At 45.4% G+C, this 20,865-nt stretch overlaps 1 protein-coding gene across 2 annotated transcripts in view; it reads right to left on the reverse strand.

Moving 5' to 3' along the window:
• TRPC1 (transient receptor potential cation channel subfamily C member 1) overlaps window positions 1–20,865 on the reverse strand; it is a 159,578-nt gene that overhangs the window by 91,192 nt on the left and 47,521 nt on the right. The window contains exons 3-6 of one of the 2 annotated variants that reach the window (XM_044289915.1): window positions 19,255–19,329; window positions 18,953–19,054; window positions 18,316–18,518; window positions 4,658–4,789 (exon numbers count right to left, since the gene is read on the reverse strand). In XM_044289915.1, coding sequence (XP_044145850.1) covers window positions 4,658–4,789; window positions 18,316–18,518; window positions 18,953–19,054; window positions 19,255–19,329 — 512 coding nt within the window. The remainder of the gene's footprint in view (window positions 1–4,657; window positions 4,790–18,315; window positions 18,519–18,952; window positions 19,055–19,254; window positions 19,330–20,865) is intronic. The other variant, XM_044289916.1, reaches the window with a different exon arrangement.

Consider the following 20,865-nt stretch of genomic DNA (forward strand, 5'->3'; position numbering starts at 1 on the left):
GTGGGCTTTAGACAGGACTTTACATAAAGGCAGACCCCCCCCCCCCCTCTCCGGTTTTGGCGATCCTTTCTAAACAGACTGTAACCCTGTACATTAACCGCCCAGTCATAGCTATCATCCAGCCATGTCTAAGTTATTCCCACTCCTCACACATCACTAATTCCAGTTCACCAGTTTTATTAGTCAGGCTTCTGGCATTAGTACATATACAATTAAGAGGTTTATGTATATTTTTTTCCCTACACATTTCCTTCAGAACTGTTCTAGTCCCTCCTTCCATTCCTCCCCCAGTCCCATTACCTTGCCCCCAGTCTTTATTTGCACTATCCTTCCATCCTATAATGTAATTACCCTCCCCCAGTGACGTACCTCCAATAGAGGCAGACCATGCAGCTGCTATGGGGCCCCTGGGGGAAGGGGGCCCGCAGTTGAAGATAGGCCCCGCCCAAAAATTGCAGTTGTATAGCTACCTGTGAAAAGAGAATGTGAGAAGTGGTGAAGGACCTTTGGTGATGTCATCAACTATGTGACCAGTGCAGGAAGCCAAATAATAGCAGAGCAGCAGAAGTCTGAAGGACCTTTGGTAATGTCATCATCATGTGACCAGTGCAGAGGACTGGTGAAAACCCTGTGTGGATGTCGCTGTGAAGGGGTGGAGCTTCTGTATGGTGCCTGCTGGAGGAGAGGTTAGTGGTGCCCAGGGATAAACCATATAACATCCTATAAAAGCTGGGAGTTGTAGTTCTGTCCTGTCTATGTAATTTCAACTTAGGCCCTAGTACAGTCTGGTAATGCTGGGAGTTGTAGTTCACTCATACTTCCTCTCTGTAATGTATACTGATGCCCCATAATAAGTCTGGCCATACTAGGGGTTATAGTTATTTCCTTTTACAGCTCCCACCTAGTACAACTGGATGATGTCCTATAATAATCTGGATATGCTGGGAGTTGTAGTTCTCTCTTCTTAGGCTGGGTTAACATCACCGTTTAGTTTTCCATTTTGCGTGCAGGACTTTTTTCCGTCTAAAATAACGGATCTCAGACAGAAATGGCATAAACGGATGCCAAATATGCAGACCTGATGCTTGAAATACAGGATCAGTTTTTTGCTTTATTTTTCTCTTTTGACGGATCAGAAGAACGGAAGACTAAACAGTAATGTAAACCCGGCCTAATACTCTCTCTGTGTAATATCCACTTGTATCCAATAATAACAGCCTGGGCATGCTGGGAATTGTAGTTCTCTCCACTTTTACCTCTCTCTGTGTTGCCTAATTTCCAATAATAACAATCTGGTGACGATGCGACTTGTAGTTCCCTTGTCACTATTATAATGTTCTACCTGTCATAGGAGCACAACAACGAAAATCACTGCAATTCCGGATCTGGCACTTCTTGGACGACAACATCTGTTGGATCCCACTGACTGTGATGAGATCTAATGGGTTCCATCTGCCAGGTTATAAAATTGTGTCCAGCATTTATGATCTGAGCTGCGAATGAGGCCCCAAAACAGATGTCATCAAAGCCTTATATGTTCTCTAGCATCATTATGCTGTTCTGCAGCAGCTGAGGTGTGTATTATGAAGTTCTGCAACAGCTGAGGTATGTATTAGGAGGTTCTACAACAGCTATGGTGTGTATTATGATGTTCTGCAGCAGCTGAGTTGTGTATTAAGATGTTCTTCAGCAGCTGAGGTGTGTATTCTGAAGTTCTGCAGCAGCTGATGTGTATTATGAAGTTCTTCAGCAGCTGAGGTGTGTATTATGAGGTTCTGCAACAGCTGAGGTGTGTATTAGGATGTTCTGCAGCAGTCAGAGAAACATCAGTTGTGAGTGGATTAAATCCTTTCATTTTTGGTCTGTCCCTGTCCTATTCCTCTGCCAGCACGCGTCGTACTGTGACCTGACTGACGAGTCCGGACCTGACCTGATCCAGCAGTGTCACCAGTCCAGACTCCAGACCAGCTTGGTGAAGATCTGCCCCGGCCCTGACCGTGCTCTGCCAGCAGCACAAACAGTAAGTCAGCATTTGGGAAGAGGTGAAGCAGGAGCAGGCACAGTCCATGGGAGAATGATGGCCCACTATATAAAAGGTAGCAGCAGTGGGCACAGTCCATGGGGAAGGGTGACAACTATATAAGTAGCAGCAGTGGGCACAGTTCATTGGGTAAGGCTAGGTAATCACTTGCGATCAAATTTTGGTATTCTGTTCCAGCATACAAGCAGAATTCCAGAATCGCCAGATCCAGCATATGCCAAACACTGCTGGCACAATCATGGGGTCATTCGAGATCCGGCATGCAGCTGTGTTTTGCCCTTTGTTTTTTCCAGAATCTGCAATGGAGGCTTCTGCTGGAACCTCTGCAGCAGATGTGCACATACCCTAAGGGGTGCTATGGGTCACTAACAAGGGGGCCCAATTCAGATTCTTGCCATGGGGCCCAGTGGTTTCTATGTACGCCCCTGCCCTCCCCCCCTAGTCCCTAGTTTAAACACTCCTCCAACCTCCTAGCCATCTTCTTCCCCCACAGCTGCCCCTTCCCCATTGAGGTGCAGCCCATCCCTACGATAGAGCCTGTAACTGACAGAGAAGTCGGCCCAGTTCTCCAGGAACCCAAACCCCTCCTTCCTACAGCAGTTCTTGAGCCACTTGTTAACCTACCTAATCTCCCGCTGCCTTTCTTGTGTGGCTCGTGGTACAGGTAGTATTTTCGGAAAACACTACCTTTGAGGTCCTTGCCCTAAGCAATCTATTTTTTATTGATTGGTAATTATCACAAACACAACATTCGGGTGGATACCCCGACAAGCAATACAATGTATGTGCAAAGGATATAGGGTGCGCAGACCCACTTCTCAGAAAGTACATCATTAAGCAAACAAACAGTCAAATTCGGGAACTCACATCATAGGTCTCAGGTCTAACTCTATGAGACATTAATATTTGCCGAACCCACCTCGCAAGTGGAGGCCTGGTTCTCAGTGTACAGTACATGAAAAGACTCCCTTTTGTTGTGGCTCGCTATCTGGTAATCGGTAGATAATACACCGGTAATAGTTAACTATCAGTTGTGTCCTGCACTTCCAACCTACCCAATCTGCCCTTCAATTGCTCCAACAGATACCAACCCGTTAGAGTGAACGGTTGCATTATACTCCTTATTTCCGTGTCCGACATGTAACAGACAATAAAAGATCTCCATTTCTTAAAAAGGTTTTGTGCGTGCTTGTCTTTTGCATTCATGATAAAAATCCTTTCTAAGTGGAATACCTTTTTCGTGCAGGAGATGCTTAACGTGTGTGATACCTTTGGACCTCCACTCAGTAAACAGCCTATTAGTCTGGCCCTGCTTAAATTCAGGGTTTCCCCACAAGGGAAGGTGTTTGGATATGCGGTAAGGCAGCCAATACTTCCGTCTTAATATTCTCCAAGACGCTATGGTGTCCTTTATAAGAATAGAGCTTTTAATTGCTGTTGGAATACTTGTCAATCTTGCATGTAATAATGCTGCAAGGACAAAATAATTTTTAAGGATGCTCCACCTACCCCTAACTCTGTCATTGGTCCCGATACAGACCATGACTGCTGGATCTTCTCCAGCCCGTCCAAGTAATCTGTCAACCTGATCCGCGATGTGTCGAACTCGAGCGCCAGGAAGACAACACACCGTTCGACGGTGTACCCCTAATAATTGAGTCTCCCACTACCAGCACCTGTCTGGCCTGCCCTGCACTCCTGCTTACTGGAGCTGACATTCCCCTGACTAGCAGAGGAAGTGTCTGGCTGCAGCAGTGCTCTCCCTGAATTGACATTCCCCTCATCTGCCAACCTTGCAAACTTGTTGGGGTGTGACAGACCAGGGCTAGCCTCCCTAGCACTCTTCCCTCTGCCCTGCTTTCTGCCCTTCACTACCACCCTCCCCCACATCTAACCTATAGAGTGCCTGCTCAGTAAGCAGCAAACTCTTTTCCAAATTGTCAACGCTTCTCAATGTTTAAAACTTGCCCGTTTAGATAATCGATGTGCGATTCCAAACAGGTAATTTGCTCACATTTTGAACAAAGATATGCACCCTCAAACAGCTGTTCCAGGACTACATACATACAGACAGACACGATGTGCACTGGACTGTGCTGTCAATAATGGAACACATACTAAATGGGGATTACGCAAGAAAAGAGAAAAAATACAATACAGTATGCAGCCATGTCTAGGCTCTTACCCTACTTGTGCCATACCTTTTTAGAGTACGCTCGTGGGTGTTCCATCATCTGTGTAAAGCTCAGATTAGCATATAAGATAACATATCATATTACATATCACACCTCTGTGTCAACACAGAGGGCACAATAATAATGTGTGGGGAATAATTTTGTACATCATAGTCACATCTCAGGTCAACATTTCAGCTTAGGTTAAGTGTCCACTGTAAGAGGGTGAAAAGGTAACCTGTTGCAACCAGTTAACTATGAAGGATACATGCTTATCGTCATCTCAAAGAGGTTACATTGCATTTTTACATTGAGAACAATGGTCAATGTCCATATCCATGCACAGGGCAGCCAGCATATCCACGGTTTGTGTCTACCAAAGACAGATCATAGCAGTCATTTAGTAATTCTGTATAAAATAGAGAAGAATCTTGTTGCTTACCTAAATTCCACCTCCACAAGACTCAGTTCCTTCAAATCTGCACTGAGCTCGAATGCCCGTAAAATAGGATCTTCTTCGGTCAACATGATTAGGGCTGGACTGGCCAAGCATCGGTAAATGTCAAGCCGAAATCTGCAATAAACATATGTGACATATGAATAGCTGCTACAATATAAAGTGTATTCTACGCAATATGTAATTGATGACATAATTGACTGATCCCAGACATCTTTATGTCACTGCCAGTTCTGTGAGAAGGTCTGGCAGACGTCCTTCTCTACCTCTTGCATGATGTTCTTTGTTTTGGTTTCACTTTGTCATCTCCTTTCCTTCTCCCAGGTGTCACCTATTTAGACTAATTGTCTCCCTTTATATTCCCTCCCATACTGCTTCACTTTGCGGTTTATATTACTTCCTGGATGAAGTGTTCACTGCTGGAGGCTGCTGCTGCTGTTTACTCAGATAAGTCTTTTCATGTATTGTGTTTCCTTGCTGGTTTGATTCTAGGTGAATATAATGTAAAAGTGAATGGGCACTCTGATATATGCAGTCACATATAGAAATTAGTAATTAGCGAAAATGTATTAACCACCTCCGGACCGCCTAACGCAGATGTGCGGTCCGGAGGTGGCAGCGCTGCGCACAGTCACGCATATACGCGTCATCTCGCGAGACGCGAGATGCCGCGACTATGCGCGCGCGCATGCGCAGTTCGCGCCGGCATTTCGCACAGAAGTATTTCGTCAGCAACCTGCCAGCCAATGATCGTGGCTGGCAGGTTGCTGATTTTTAAAAAATCCAATCAAAGTGCCAGATAGCAGATCATATTTGTAAATATGATCTGTTATATGGCTGCCTGCTCCTCTGCTGGTTCTTTTCGTCGGTTGGATCCAGCAGAGGAGCAGGCTTCACAGTGAGTACACCAAACACTACACTATAGCCCCTGATCACCCCCCTGAACCCCAATTAACCCTTTGATCACCCCTGTCAATCACAAGTGAAAAGAAAAAAGTGATCAGTGCAAACTGTCACTTTTTTTTTTCACTGTTATTGACCGTTAGGTTTTAGGTATAGTTTAGGTCCCTTGGTTAGGTAGTTAGCGATCAGTTAGCGCCCAGCCCACCGCACCGCAGTCCGTTATTCGCTGATTAGCGTATCGCTAATCAGCATTTGTACTTTTATAGTATCTGGAAGTGATCAAAACTGATCACGGTCAGATCTATAATTGTATTAGTGTCACTTTAGTTCGCCCTCCACCCAAAACGCAGTGTTTGCCCGATCAGGCCTGATCGGTCGCCCACACGTGCGTTCGCCCACACCCGCCCCACCGCAGTGACAAAAAAAAATATTTTTTTTGATCACTGCACATTCACTTTACACGCACTGCGGCGATAAAAAAAACAGTTTTGATATTTTTTATCAACCGCAGCGGCCTCCGGTACTTCGCTAGCCTCCCCTTTGTAAGACAGGCTTGCTTTTTTTTTCTTGGGTAGTCTCAGGGAATACCCCTAAATTTAGTTGCCCACATGTCTAACAGGGGGTATTCTTCTGAAGAGGCCTACAGGCTTCTGACCCAGTCGGATGAGGAGTGGGAACCCTCATCTGATGAATCCAGCGGGTCAGAATACGAACCTGTAGAAAGCAGTGGCTCTCTGACCCAAAGTTCGGACGAGGAGGCTGAGGTCCCTGATACCACCAGGCGTACCCGGCCCCGTGTCGCTAGACCGCAGGTTGCGCAGGATCCGCTTCAAGAGCAGCAGAGTGGGGCTGGTGCTGTCGGATTACGTGGTGAGGCATACACCAGCAGCCCAGCCCTCCCTGGACCTAGTACCAGCACTGCCGTACAACCTGGTGAAGTAGCGAGCACCAGAAGGGCAGTTGAAGCTGGTACGGTGGCACGTGCAGTAGTGACCCCGTCGCAGCCACCGCAAAGACGTGCCCGTAGAGCCCCTAGAATCCCAGAGGTGCTGGCAAACCCTGATTGGCAGTCCCCAACTTCAGCCGCACCTGTCGTTTTCCCTTTCACCGCCCAGTCTGGAGTTCGGGTTGAGACGGCTCAGATCGGTTCGGCCCTGGGATTTTTTGAGCTGTTCTTGACTGCGGAGCTTTTAGACATAGTTGTGGCCGAAACAAACAGGTATGCCACACAATTTATCACCGCTAACCCGGGAAGCTTTTATGCCCAGCCTTTCCGGTGGAAACCAGTCCAAGTTTCCGAACTTAAAACATTTCTGGGCCTCCTCCTCAACATGGCCTGACAAAAAAGCATGAATTGCGGTCATATTGGTCCACGAACCCGATTCATCACATGCCCATGTTCTCTGCTGCCATGTCCAGGGCACGTTTTGAGGCCATCCTGCGGTTCCTGCACTTTAGTGACAACACCGCCTCCCGTCCCAGGGGCCACCCTGCTTTTGACCGGCTCCACAAAATTCGGCCCCTCATAGACCATTTCAACCAGAAATTTGCAGATATTTATACCCCAGAGCAAAACATCTGCATAGACGAGTCCCTGATACATTTTACCGGGCGCCTTGGCTTCAAACAATACATCCCAAGCAAGCGCGCCCAGTATGGGGTCAAATTGTATAAGCTCTGTGAAAGGGCCACAGGCTATACCCACAAATTTCGGGTCTATGAGGGAAAAGATCAGACCCTGGAGCCGGTCGGTTGCCCTGACTACCTGGGGAGCAGTGGGAAGACAGTTTGGGACTTGGTGTCACCCTTATTCGGCAAGGGGTACCATCTTTATGTGGACAATTTTTACACAAGTGTGGCCCTCTTTAGGCATTTGTTTCTAGAACGGATTGGCGCCTGTGGTACCGCGCGAACTAGTCGCGCGGGCTTCCCCCAACGGCTCGTTAGCACCCGTCTTGCAAGGGGGCAGAGGGCCGCACTGTGTAACGAAGAACTGCTCGCGGTGAAATGGAGAGACAAGCGTGACGTTTACATGCTCTCCTCCATTCACGCAGACACGACAATACAAATTGAGCGAGCAACCCGTGTCATTGAAAAGCCCCTCTCAGTCCACGACTATAACCTCCACATGGGAGGGGTCGACTTCAATGACCAGATGTTGTCTCCGTATTTAGTTTCCCGACGCACCAGACGCTGGTATAAGAAGGTGTCTGTATATTTAATTCAATTGGCTCTGTACAATAGTTTTGTTCTCTACAGTAAGGCTGGGAGAACTGGATCCTTCCTCAAATTTCAGGAAGAGATCATCGAGAACCTCCTGTATCCAGGAGGTTCCGTGGCCCCAACCACCAGTGTAGTTAGCCGTCTACACGAGCGACATTTCCCCAATGTCGTTCCTGGTACCTCAACCCAACAGTCACCCCGAAAAAGATGTTGTGTCTGTAGCAGGAGTGGAATAAGGCGTGACACCCGCTATTTCTGTCCTGACTGTCCGGACCACCCTGCCCTATGCTTTGGAGAGTGTTTCCGGAAGTACCACTCACAGGTACACTATTAGCATAGGGATCATCTCACCAGGACAGGCACACAGGGCTATTAGGGCCCATTCACTCACTGCTGCTGCAAACGTCTCCTTTCACATGGGACAAAGTGCATAACGCACTTCGCCACATCTTTGGGCGATTTGCGCTTTGCACATTGACCCATGCGGAAGGAGAGGTTTGTTCTATAAAGGTAAAAAAAAAACAAAAAAAAAAACACACCAGTAAGCAAACACGTTAATGTTCAGTTAAAAAAGTTAAAGTTTATATGTTCTGTTGCAAAGTTAATAAAATTATTTCGTTGCGGCCTGGTTTTTTCTTTTTTTTTTTTTTTTTCTTTTTTTACCTTCCAGGTGGACCAACCGATAGACTAGCTGCAGCACCGATGTGCATTCTGACAGAAGCATTGCGCTGCTGTCAGATTACACGCAAGTCGGTGTATGCGGCGCTGCAAGACGGGATTTTCTCCTCTGCAGTGACAGATACGTTTGCCGAGGCATACGAGCTGAGGAGGAGGCGGCGTTCCTATGCTTTGGCAAGCACTTTGTATATATATATAAAAAATAAATAAAAAAATCCCGGCAATGATTTATTCATCCACATCGATTGATGTGAATGGAGAAATCTGGTTTGCCAGGGCATACGAGCTAAGTGGGTATGGATGTAGGGCGGAGCTCCTATGTCCTGGCAGACGCCTTTCCCCTCCATTTTTTTTTTTTGGCAGAGATTTTTTCATCCACATTGATCGATGCGAATGAAGAAATCTGTGCCGTTCATTTTTTTCTTTCAGCCCAGAGGCTGAACGAAAAAAAAAATCTCATTACCTGTATGCTCAATATAAGGAGAATAGCAGAAACTCCTAATGCTGGCCATACATGTAATGATTGCGGAGACCCTCAAATGCCAGGGCAGTACAAACACCCCACAACTGACCCCATTTTGGAAAGAAGACACCCCAAGGTATTTGCTGAGGGGCATATTGAGTCCATGAAAGATTTAAATTTTTGTCCTAAGTTAGCGGAAAGTGAGACTTTGTGAGAAAAAAATAAAATAATCAATTTCCGCTAACTTATGTAAAAAAAAAAAATAATTCTATGAACTTGCCAGGCCCCTCATTGGATACCTTGGGGTGTCTTCTTTCCAAAGTGGGGTCACATGTGGGGTATTTATACTGCCCTGGCTTTTTAGGGGCCCTAAAGCGTGAGAAGAAGTCTGGGATCCAAATGTCTAAAAATGCCCTCCTAAAAGGAATTTGGGCCCCTTTGCGCATCTAGGCTGCAAAAAAGTGTCACACATCTGGTATCGCCGTACTCAGGAGAAGTTGGGCAATGTGTTTTGGGGTGTCATTTTACATATACCCATGCTGGGTGAGAAAAATATCTTGGTCAAATGCCAACTTTGTATAAAAAAATGGGAAAAGTTGTCTTTTGCCAAGATATTTCTCTCACCCAGCATGGGTATATGTAAAATGACACCCCAAAACACATTCCCCAACTTCTCCTGAGTACGGCGATACCAGATGTGTGACACTTTTGTGATGCCAAGGTGGGCAAAGGGGCACATATTCCAAAGTGCACCTTTCGGATTTCACCGGTCATTTTTTACAGATTTTGATTGCAAAGTACTTCTCACACATATGGGCCCCTAAATTGCCAGGGCAGTATAACTACGCCACAAGTGACCCCATTTTGGAAAGAAGACACCCCAAGGTATTCCGTGAGGGGCATGGCGAGTTCCTAGAATTTTTCATTTTTTGTCGCAAGTTAGTGGAATATGAGACTTTGTAAGAAAAAAAGAGAAAAAAAAAAAAATCATCATTTTCCGCTAACTTGTGACATAAAATATAAAAAATTCTAGGAACTCGCAGTGCCCCTCACGGAATACCTTGGGGTGTCTTCTTTCCAAAATGGGGTCACTTGTGGCGTAGTTATACTGCCCTGGCAATTTAGGGGCCCAAATGTGTGAGAAGTACCTTGCAATCAAAATGTGTAAAAAATGGCCTGCAAAATCTGAAAGGTGCACTTTGGAATATGTGCCCCTTTGCCCACCTTGGCAGCAAAAAAGTGTGACACATCTGGTATCGCCGTACTCAGGAGAAGTTGGGGAATGTGTTTTGGGGTGTCATTTTACATATACCCATGCTGGATGAGAGAAATATCTTGGCAAAAGACAACTTTTCCTATTTTTTTATACAAAGTTGGCATTTGACCAAGATATTTTTCTCACCCAGCATGGGTATATGTAAAATGACACCCCAAAACACATTCCCCAACTTCTCCTGAGTACGGCGATACCAGATGTGTCACACTTTTTTGCTGCCAAGGTGGGCAAAGGGGCACATATTCCAAAGTGCACCTTTTGGATTTCACCGGTCATTTTTTACACATTTTGATTGCAAAGTTCTTCTCACACATTTGGGCCCCTAAATTGCCAGGGCAGTATAACTACCCCACAAGTGACCCCATTTTGGAAATAAGACACCCCAAGGTATTCCGTGAGGGGCATGGCGAGTTCCTAGAATTTTTTATTTTTTGTCGCAAGTTAGTGGAATATGAGACTTTGTAAGAAAAAATAAAATCATCATCATTTTCCGCTAACTTGTGACAAAAAATAAAAAGTTCTATGCAGGGGCGTAACTAGAAGTGACTGGGCCCCACAGCAAATTTTTGTAAGGGCCCCCCTCAGCGCGCTTCGACCATAAGGGCATATGGTCGTGTGCATGGGCCCTTATTCATTTTTTTTTTGTTTGGTGTGTGCGTGTGAGTGTTGGGGAGGAGTGGGGGGGGGGTTTATGGTCACCAAAACCATGTTTTTAGTATTTTTTATATTTTAAAAGGGAAGACTTTTTTGTTTTGTTTATTTATTTATCTTTATATAAAACATTGGCAAGGGGGGTGATAATGTCTTTAGCTTGCAGTACATGGCAGCCTCCCCTTTCTGCCCGCAGTTCTGCCATGTACTAGTGGTTATTATGGCACATATAAGCGCACACCCTCTGCATATATAAGAGCAATAAAATAAGCAGTAGTAGATGGCAGAACAGCAAGCAGGGGGGCACAGGTCAGGGCGGCACAGACAAGGGCCGGAGGGAGGGGGGCACAGACAAGGGCCGGAGGGAGGGGGGCACAGACAAGGGCCGGGGGGGGCGCAGATAAGGGCCAGGGGCTGCACTGAAAGGGCCAGGGAGGTGCACACAGGGGCCAGTACGCAGACAAAGGCAGGGGGCACAGATAAGGGCCAGGGGCCAGGGAGGCGCAGACAATGGCTAGAAATGTATGGGCCCCAGCCCCAGCCAGAGCAAATTTATGAATGCCCAGAGCAACTTCCCCATAACCCCTCCCTCAGCAGCGGCTTGTAAGACTCCTACACTCTCCACACAACGTCGGATGTCCCACTCACTCAGTATGTATGCCCCTTAGTACCCCCAAACAGTAGTTATGCTCCATTATTTCCCCTTTACAGTAGTTATGCTCCCAGGCCCAGCATCCCTTATTGCCCCCACGCCACACAGTAAAATGTTATTATTATTCCCCATTAGTGTCCACACACTAGTTATGCCAATCAATGAATGCCCATTGCCCCTTTATTGCCCCAGCCCCCACAGAGTAGCCATATTCCATTAGTACCCAACCTCAGTCAGTCACAAAGACAAAGTAGTTACAAGTTCAACTTACTAGCTACCACACTCTGGCTCTGGGCTGGCTGGGCGCTGGACTGCTGGTGCTGGACCTGACATGGATGTGGTGCTGCTCTCAGTGCTCTGCCTCTTCTTCTCTACTGCTGCCGCCTGCGCAGCTCCTCCTGTCCTCCTGGCTGCTTCGGGGCCGCAGACTTCGCTGCGCAGCCAAGGGGCCCGGCGCCCAGCGTGTGTGTGAAAGTTTATTTTCAACTTGATTAATGATTCGATTCTCATTCTTCACAGCAGGCGCAGCGGCAGCCGCCCCCCCCCCCCCCCCAATGTGATCGGATCGGATCATGATCTTTCAATCATCTTTCTATTCTTACTGTCTCCAGTCTCCTGAAGTCTGCGCAGCGCGCAGACTGTATTAAGCCCGCCCACATACTGATGGTTAAGAGCAGAGCAGGGAGCGGCAGGCGGCAGCAGTAAGTGACAGGAGGCGCAGACTTCAGGAGACTGGAGACAGTAAGAATAGAAAGATGATTGAAAGATCATGATCCGATCCGAACACATTGGGGGGGGGGCGGCCGCCGCTGCGCCTGCTGTGAAGAATGAGAATCGAATCATTAATCAAGTTGAAAATAAACTTTCACACACACGCTGGGCGCCGGGCCCCTTGGCAGCCCGGGCCCCGAAGCAGCCGCTTCCCCTGCTTCCCTGGTAGTTACGCCACTGGTTCTATGAACTCACTATGCCCATCAGTGACTACCTTAGGGTGTCTACTTTCCGAAATGGGGTCATTTGTGGGGGTTTTCAACTGTTTGGGCATTGTAGAACCTCAGGAAACATGACAGGTGCTCAGAAAGTCAGAGCTGTTTCAAAAAGCGGAAATTCACATTTTTGTACCATAGTTTGTAAATGCTATAACTTTTACCCAAACCATTTTTTTTTTTTGCCCAAACATTTTTTTTTTTCAAAGACATGTAGAACAATAAATTTGGCGAAAAAATTATATATGGATGTCGTTTTTTTTGCAAAATTTTACAGCTGAAAGTGAAAAATGTCATTTTTTTGCAAAAAAATCGTTACATTTTGATTAATAACAAAAAAAGTAAAAATGCCAGCAGCAATGAAATACCACCAAATGAAAGCTCTATTAGTGAGAAGAAAAGGAGGTAAAATTCATTTGTATGGTAAGTTGCATGACCGAGCGATAAACGGTGAAAGTAGTGTAGTGCCGAAGTGTAAAAAGTGCTCTGGTCATGAAGGGGGTTTCACCTAGCGGGGCTGAAGTGGTTAATATCACACAATGGTTTCAGATGATGGCTGTTAAAAGGACCCTATCTAAACCTGTGTCTAATATAGCATGCATAGTTTTATACAGACAGTAAAGGATGAAAATAAAAATAAAAATAATACTAGATAAAAAATTGGACAATATATAAAAATATATAAAATATAGCTGACAAAATATTTGCGCAGTGTGGAAGCTGTATCACTCAATTTCTATGAGCAGTATAAACACAAATAGCTCCACAGTATACGTGGCCTGGTGGATTTTTGTGTAGAAAAAGCCTGTATTAAGCCCGCCCACATACTGATGGTTAAGAGCAGAGCAGGGAGCGGCAGGCGGCAGCAGTAAGTGACAGGAGGCGCAGACTTCAGGAGACTGGAGACAGTAAGAATAGAAAGATGATTGAAAGATCATGATCCGATCCGATCACATTGGGGGGGGGGCGGCCGCCGCTGCGCCTGCTGTGAAGAATGAGAATCGAATCATTAATCAAGTTGAAAATAAACTTTCACACACACGCTGGGCGCCGGGCCCCTTGGCAGCCCGGGCCCCGAAGCAGCCGCTTCCCCTGCTTCCCTGGTAGTTACGCCACTGGTTCTATGAACTCACTATGCCCATCAGTGACTACCTTAGGGTGTCTACTTTCCGAAATGGGGTCATTTGTGGGGGTTTTCAACTGTTTGGGCATTGTAGAACCTCAGGAAACATGACAGGTGCTCAGAAAGTCAGAGCTGTTTCAAAAAGCGGAAATTCACATTTTTGTACCATAGTTTGTAAATGCTATAACTTTTACCCAAACCATTTTTTTTTTTTGCCCAAACATTTTTTTTTTTCAAAGACATGTAGAACAATAAATTTGGCGAAAAAATTATATATGGATGTCGTTTTTTTTTGCAAAATTTTACAGCTGAAAGTGAAAAATGTCATTTTTTTGCAAAAAAATCGTTACATTTTGATTAATAACAAAAAAAGTAAAAATGCCAGCAGCAATGAAATACCACCAAATGAAAGCTCTATTAGTGAGAAGAAAAGGAGGTAAAATTCATTTGTATGGTAAGTTGCATGACCGAGCGATAAACGGTGAAAGTAGTGTAGTGCCGAAGTGTAAAAAGTGCTCTGGTCATGAAGGGGGTTTCACCTAGCGGGGCTGAAGTGGTTAATATCACACAATGGTTTCAGATGATGGCTGTTAAAAGGACCCTATCTAAACCTGTGTCTAATATAGCATGCATAGTTTTATACAGACAGTAAAGGATGAAAATAAAAATAAAAATAATACTAGATAAAAAATTGGACAATATATAAAAATATATAAAATATAGCTGACAAAATATTTGCGCAGTGTGGAAGCTGTATCACTCAATTTCTATGAGCAGTATAAACACAAATAGCTCCACAGTATACGTGGCCTGGTGGATTTTTGTGTAGAAAAAGCCTCTATTGCAATAAGACGCCTTGTAGATAATGTCCACAGGTTTTCCTGTATAGTGTGAAGTAATGTTCATAGATTCCCAGCAATGTTATATTGCATATTAGTGATAACGGTAAATCGAACCTGTGAGCAATATCACTTTTACATATGTCATCGGTCTGTTGCACTGTAACTGTTGTGCAGCAAAAAGTCACTGTTAAAGCAGTTCAGTCAGCTCTCAGTGTTTGGAGATAGTACTCACGTTTTGCAGCTTCCATTCGTGGCATCCCACGTGCTGTAACTGAGACGGTAAGCTTACCTACTGCTTTATCCAATACAAGGCTCTTTTGCTTGGGTTGTATATCGGATCTTTGATCCACTGCTAGGTTGTAGCAGGTTGTAACTGTATCAAGTTGTTACGTTCGCGGTCCCGGTAATTCAGCTCGTTGCGTGTCTAAAAGTCTCTAGAGCCCCAGTGCTGAATGGCCAATTGGCTGTATGCCTCTTCCTATCGGACTCACGGAACCGGGTTTCCGCTGGTGGATACCTTTTAATGAAGCGCTTCACTTGTGGATAATTCAGTCGGTATTGACCGGCATGTGTCCGGCTTTTTCAATCTAATGACCGAGTATCTTGTCTACGCCAGGCGCGTTTCGGGGACTATTCCTGTCTCCTTCCTCAGTGGCTCTGCTCGGTCTCTGTGTATAGCCGGGTTTTATACTTGTCCTCTCCAGACTGCCTGGAAACAGTGGACTGGATTCCATAGTCAATCGTTGGTAATTTGTCCTTGCGGTTCTCTTGCGATATGGATGCGTCTTTGGGTGGACTAGTGCGTTTTTTGGTTCAGGATATCTCCATCCCTTAAAGCAGGGTTACCCAACTCCAGTCCTCAGGGCCCACTTGCCGGTCAGGATTTAGGAGTATCCCACAGAATGAATACCTGTGGTAAATGCTGATGGATGGACACTGATTATATCACCTGCTCACTACTAAGGAAATCCTGAAAACATGACTGGTAGGTGGGCCCTGAGGACTGGAGTTGAGGACCACGGCCTTATAGTACAGTCTCTATGTATTATTTTTCACTCAATGTTTTGCATTAATATCAAATCGCTACATGTTCATAAATTTCTCATAGAAAGTGTGATAATAGCAGTATCAGCAGAATGGTTAAGACATTTTAAAATATATTTATCACAAAATATAATATTCTGTCTAGATGTTTCTCAATAGAAAATAGAATGTTATATATAGAAAACTGTTAGAGTATGTCTTTGTTTCAAGAGGGAATTCGATATTAGCAAATAATATATTTTCATGTTAGCCTGCATTGTGCATTTTGGCTTGAACTTATATTGATAATAGAGAGAGTTACTTAAGATCCGATGCAGACGGATCACTCTAATTCAGTAGGAGGTGTCGACACCTCCTACTGAATTAGAGTGATCCGTCTGCATCGGATCTTAAGTAACTCTCTCTATATCATGGGCGTCGGGATCACCATAGCAGCCATAGCAATGACTATGGGGCCCAACGCCACTGGGGGCCCGGGCCGCCGGCTAAGGATTATTATAATTTTTTTATTTATGTGGCGTAGCTACAGGGGTTGCAGGCCCCTCCAGGACAGACAGAGAAAGCGCTATCTGCAGGGCCTGCAGGCTGTGGGCAGTGCGATAGGGCGCGGCCGGAGGCAGAGAGGCATACCTGCAATGAGGAGATGGAGTGGTCCCACTCCCAGTCTGGGTGGCAGTCCAACTGGCCGGAAGTGGAGGAGGCGGAGCGTACAGCAAAGCTGCGTGCTGCTGGGCCTGGCAGCGCTGCTGGAGTGTGGGCGCGCAGACGTTCAAGTGGCTGTGAGGTGAGGGCTGGCTGACTCTGGGACTGGTAAAACTTACTCTGGAGTCCTGGACCATTATATCTGGGGAGGAGAGGGGAGCAGCACCCTGGAGGTCTGGACCAGTACATTTAAGGAGAAGGGGGAGCAGGACCCTGGAGGTCTGGACCAGTACATTTAAGGAGAAGGGGGGAGCAGGACCCTGGAGGTCTGGTCTGGACCATTATATGGGGGGGAAAGGACACTGGAGGTCTGGACCATTATATCTGGGGAGGAGGGGGGAGTGGGATCCCCAAGGTCTCGACCATTATATCTGGGGAGGAGGGTGGAGCAGGACCCTGGAGGTCTTGACCAGTACATTTAAGGAGAAGGGGGAGCAGGACCCTGGAGGTCTGGACCGGTACATTTAAGGAGAAGGGGGGGAGCAGGACCCTGGAGGTCTGGTCTGGACCATTATATAGGGGGGAAAGGACACTGGAGGTCTGGACTATTATATCTGGGGAGGAGGGGGAAGTAGGATCCCCAAGGTCTGGACCATTATATCTGGGGAGGAGGGGGGAGCAGGACCCTGGAGGTCTGGACCATTATATTTAAGGAGAAGAGGTGAGAAGGATCCTGGAGGTCTGGACCATTATATAGGGGGGGGGGCAGGACACTGGAGGTCTGGACCATTCTATCTAGGGGGGAGCAGGACCCTGGAGGTATAGACCATTATATAGGGAGGAGAGGGGAGCAGGACCCTGGAGGTCTGGGCCATTATATATTGGGAGTAGGGGGAAGCAGGATCCTGGAGGTCTGGACTATTATATTTAAGGAGAAGGGGGGATCAGGACCCTGGAGGTCTGGACCATTATATTTAAGAAGGGGGGAGCAGGACCCTGGAGGTCTGGACCATTATATTAAAGGAGAAGGGGGAGCAGGATCCTGGAGGTCTGGACCATTATATAGGGGGGAGCAGGACCCTGGAGGTCTGGACCATTATATTTAGGGAGGAGGGGGAAGCAGGACCCTGGAGGTCTGGACCATTATATAGAGAGGAGCAGGACCCTGGAGGTCTGGAACATTATATATTTGAAGTAGGGGGAAGCAGGATCCTGGGGGTCTAGACCATTATATATGGGGAGTAGGGGGAAGCAGGATCCTGTAGGTCTGGACCATTATATATGGGGAGTAGGGGGAAGCATGAACCTGAAGGTCTGGACCATTATATAGGCAGGAGGGGGGAGCAGGACAATTGATGTCTGGACCATTATATCTGGGGACTGGCGGTGGAAGATTTAGGGTGGGAGGTCTAGAAGGGGTGTGGGGATGTTGGGGTGGGAGGTCCTGGAAGGGTGTTTGGGTGGGCGCTCTGGAAGGGGTGGGGGTCTGGAAGGTATGTGGGGGTGGAAGATCCGGGAGAGGGGGGCCCATAAAAAAATGTTGCTATGGGGCCCAGTCATTTCTAGCTATGCCCCTGCTCTATATATAACATTCTATTTTCTATTGTACAATTTTTTATCTAGTATTTTTATTTTCATCCTTTACTGTCTGTATAAAACTATGCATGCTATATAAGACCCAGTTTTAGATAGGGTCCTTTTAACAGCCATCATCTGAAACCATTGCGTGATATTAATACATTTTCGCTAATTACTAATTTCTATATGTGACTCCATATATCAGAGTGCCCATTCACTTTTACAAATTATATTGACTTGGTGAGTAGGGTGACGCACTAGATTGGAGCACCTATACATAATCAGGAAAAGGGTTTTACTTTGATTCTAGGTGACCCTGACTCCGTCCGTATTAAGTGCAGGGAGCCGGTGGTCGTGTCCCCTCACTATTATAGGGTTTTCAGGTGTCACACAGTCTTAGGTATGTGGGCATACAATCGTCTACAATTGAGACCCTTGCATGGACATAGCAGTCAGGGAGAGCTCTTAGGGTTTTATAGGGCTAACCTATATGCTCCTTAGTTTGGGATCAAGCCAGTTGGACGTTTATTCATAAGTTCCAGCTATCCGCAACATCATCCGTGACATTTTAAGAGTCCTAACCTGGAGTGTCTTAGACTGTCCTTCTTATTCTTGGCTGTACACAGGGTACATTCACAGCCTACAGCATGAGGTTTTGGAAGAGAGACATCTTGTTTTAAGAGCATTGTCAGGATCTCATAGTTGTTTCTGTGAGCAGCTAAAATAACAGGAGCCACATCCATGGTTGTGGAATACTCTGGATTCTGTATACGCTCTATGAGTTTCTGCAATAAGAAGCAGATGTTAAAAAGCATAACATTCAATATATTCTCTAAGAAAAAAGAATCAATGATAAATAATGCAGCATGCGTACAAGGTCCATCCTAGGTGGGTAGTAACTACAAGTAATAATGCTATAAAATCTGTTAAAAGGGTTGTCCCACAAAAAGAATTGTGCATTTTGTAAACCAGTACCTGGATCTAAATACTTCTGCAATTTGCATAGATTTAAATATTAGGTATACCCACTGAGTTATTTAATAAAATCTATCTCTATAGTGGCACCTGCCCTTTGTTCTTTTCCTTATTTCTCTGTCCACCTCAGTAACATCACTGAGGTGGATACATATGCTCAGTTCCATCCTTCAGCTACCACTAGTTATATCTTTTATGGACTAAACATTTACTGTTGGACTGGACTGCACAACTCGGCACCTACCACAATTGTTGGCCTTGTAGACCATTTTGGACGATGATTCAATAAGATATCTACTGCTCCCACCACTTCAGAGTCTATTGCCACCAGCAATGCATCTGTGGACTACAAAATGAGTAATATACATAAATAACATGCATGTTCTTATAACAGTATCATTTCATTCAGTGCTAGTGCTTGTGCTTTCCTAATACTGACCCTAAGACTAAATAAACTTGCTTACATCATTTAAAACCAAATCAGAAGCATAGCCAATGACTAGGTACCCAGAAAAAAAGACATCTGTGGTACCATCCAAAACTTACCAAAGAGCCCTCTGCATCATAGACATCATCAGGGCTCACAAAAGGAGACCACCTGCTACCCCATATATGATGAGACTTGAGGAGGCATGACAAGAGAAGAAAGTGGGTGAAAGATGAACAAAGAGAGGAAGACACAATGAGAAATGGGAGGGATAAACATGGCAACATAATGTCAAACTGAAGTACACAATGCTTGGCTAAAAACTCTGTTTACAACTGGATTTACATTGTTCAAAGCTATTAAAAATACTTGTATAACATTTGCAATCTTCACCTTCAAGTACAGTGGTCAGAGGGAAACTGTTGGCACAACTGATCAGATGATCCCAATGACTCACTTGTGCCCGACCACAAAAGTGCTGTCAGGGGGCCAGTATGGTTACTAGTTTTCATTTTCCATCAGATAGAGTCTATAGACACCACATACATGTCCTTTGCAACTATCAGGATGCTTTTGTGTAGGTGGAGGCTGCTGATGTGAACATACATTAAAAGGGGTTCTCCAGGAATTAAGAAAATGAAAATAATTAAATATTACTTTATTATAAATACATTCCCTATTTGTCTAAGGAGCAATCATCAGAGGAAATAAAATGGTTACCGTCCTATTAGTACATACAAAACCTGTCCTAACCACACAGGAGAACAAGTTACTTAACAACACTGAAGTAAAGAGCTGCCTCATCCTCCTCTCTGCTCTGCTTATCAGGGATTTTGATCCTGAATAGTGATGGACGAACATCTATCTAGACGGTTTGCGAACGCGATCGCGCAAACGCGATCAAATGTTCGCGAACCCCAAGTTCGCGGCGGGTCCCATTCATTTTAATGGCAGGCGAACATGAAAAACCTTCAGCTCATATTTTCAGCCAATAAATAATTACTAGAAGTGCCCAAATAGTCCCACAACATGGACAGTGACATACCAGGTGTATTATTCAAATTTACGATCTCCATTTATTATTTTTTTAAATGCGAAATATCGGCAATATAATTTTCGCGTACGCGCATGCGCAAATGCACTATACAGTCCCCAAATGCACTATAAAGAAAGTATATTGGTATATAACACCCCGCTTCAATCAGTTTTTTTGGGGGGCGACTGGTATATCACACCAGCAGAAATTATTTGTTCCAATAACGCTTGTCCCTCTATATACCTGTGGTATCGCAGCAGAACCGCACACAACTGCCGCACAATACAAATGCACAATAATTTACTTTCTACATAGAAAGTATATTATAACATTGCACAAGGAAGGCAATCCATTAGAATATACATGAAGATAAAACGTAACCTTTAATAATTTTACTATGAGGGTCCATTCACACGTCCGGACACCGGCAATGTGCATTCCGCAATTTGTGGACCGCACATCGCCGGCACTATATTAAAAATGCCTAATCTTGTCTGCAATTGCGGACAAGAATAGGAAATGTTCTATTTTTTTGCGGAAACGGAAGCACAGATGCGGAAGTGCGGATCCGCAAATGCGGAAGTGCGGATGCAGACAGCACATTACGGCCCCATTGAACATGAATGGGTCTGCACCCATTCCGCAAAATTGCGGAACGGATGCGGACCCATTTTGCGGATGCGTGAATGAAAAA

Source organism: Bufo gargarizans, chromosome 4, assembly GCF_014858855.1.
Source record: "Bufo gargarizans isolate SCDJY-AF-19 chromosome 4, ASM1485885v1, whole genome shotgun sequence".
Lineage (NCBI taxonomy): Eukaryota > Metazoa > Chordata > Amphibia > Anura > Bufonidae > Bufo > Bufo gargarizans.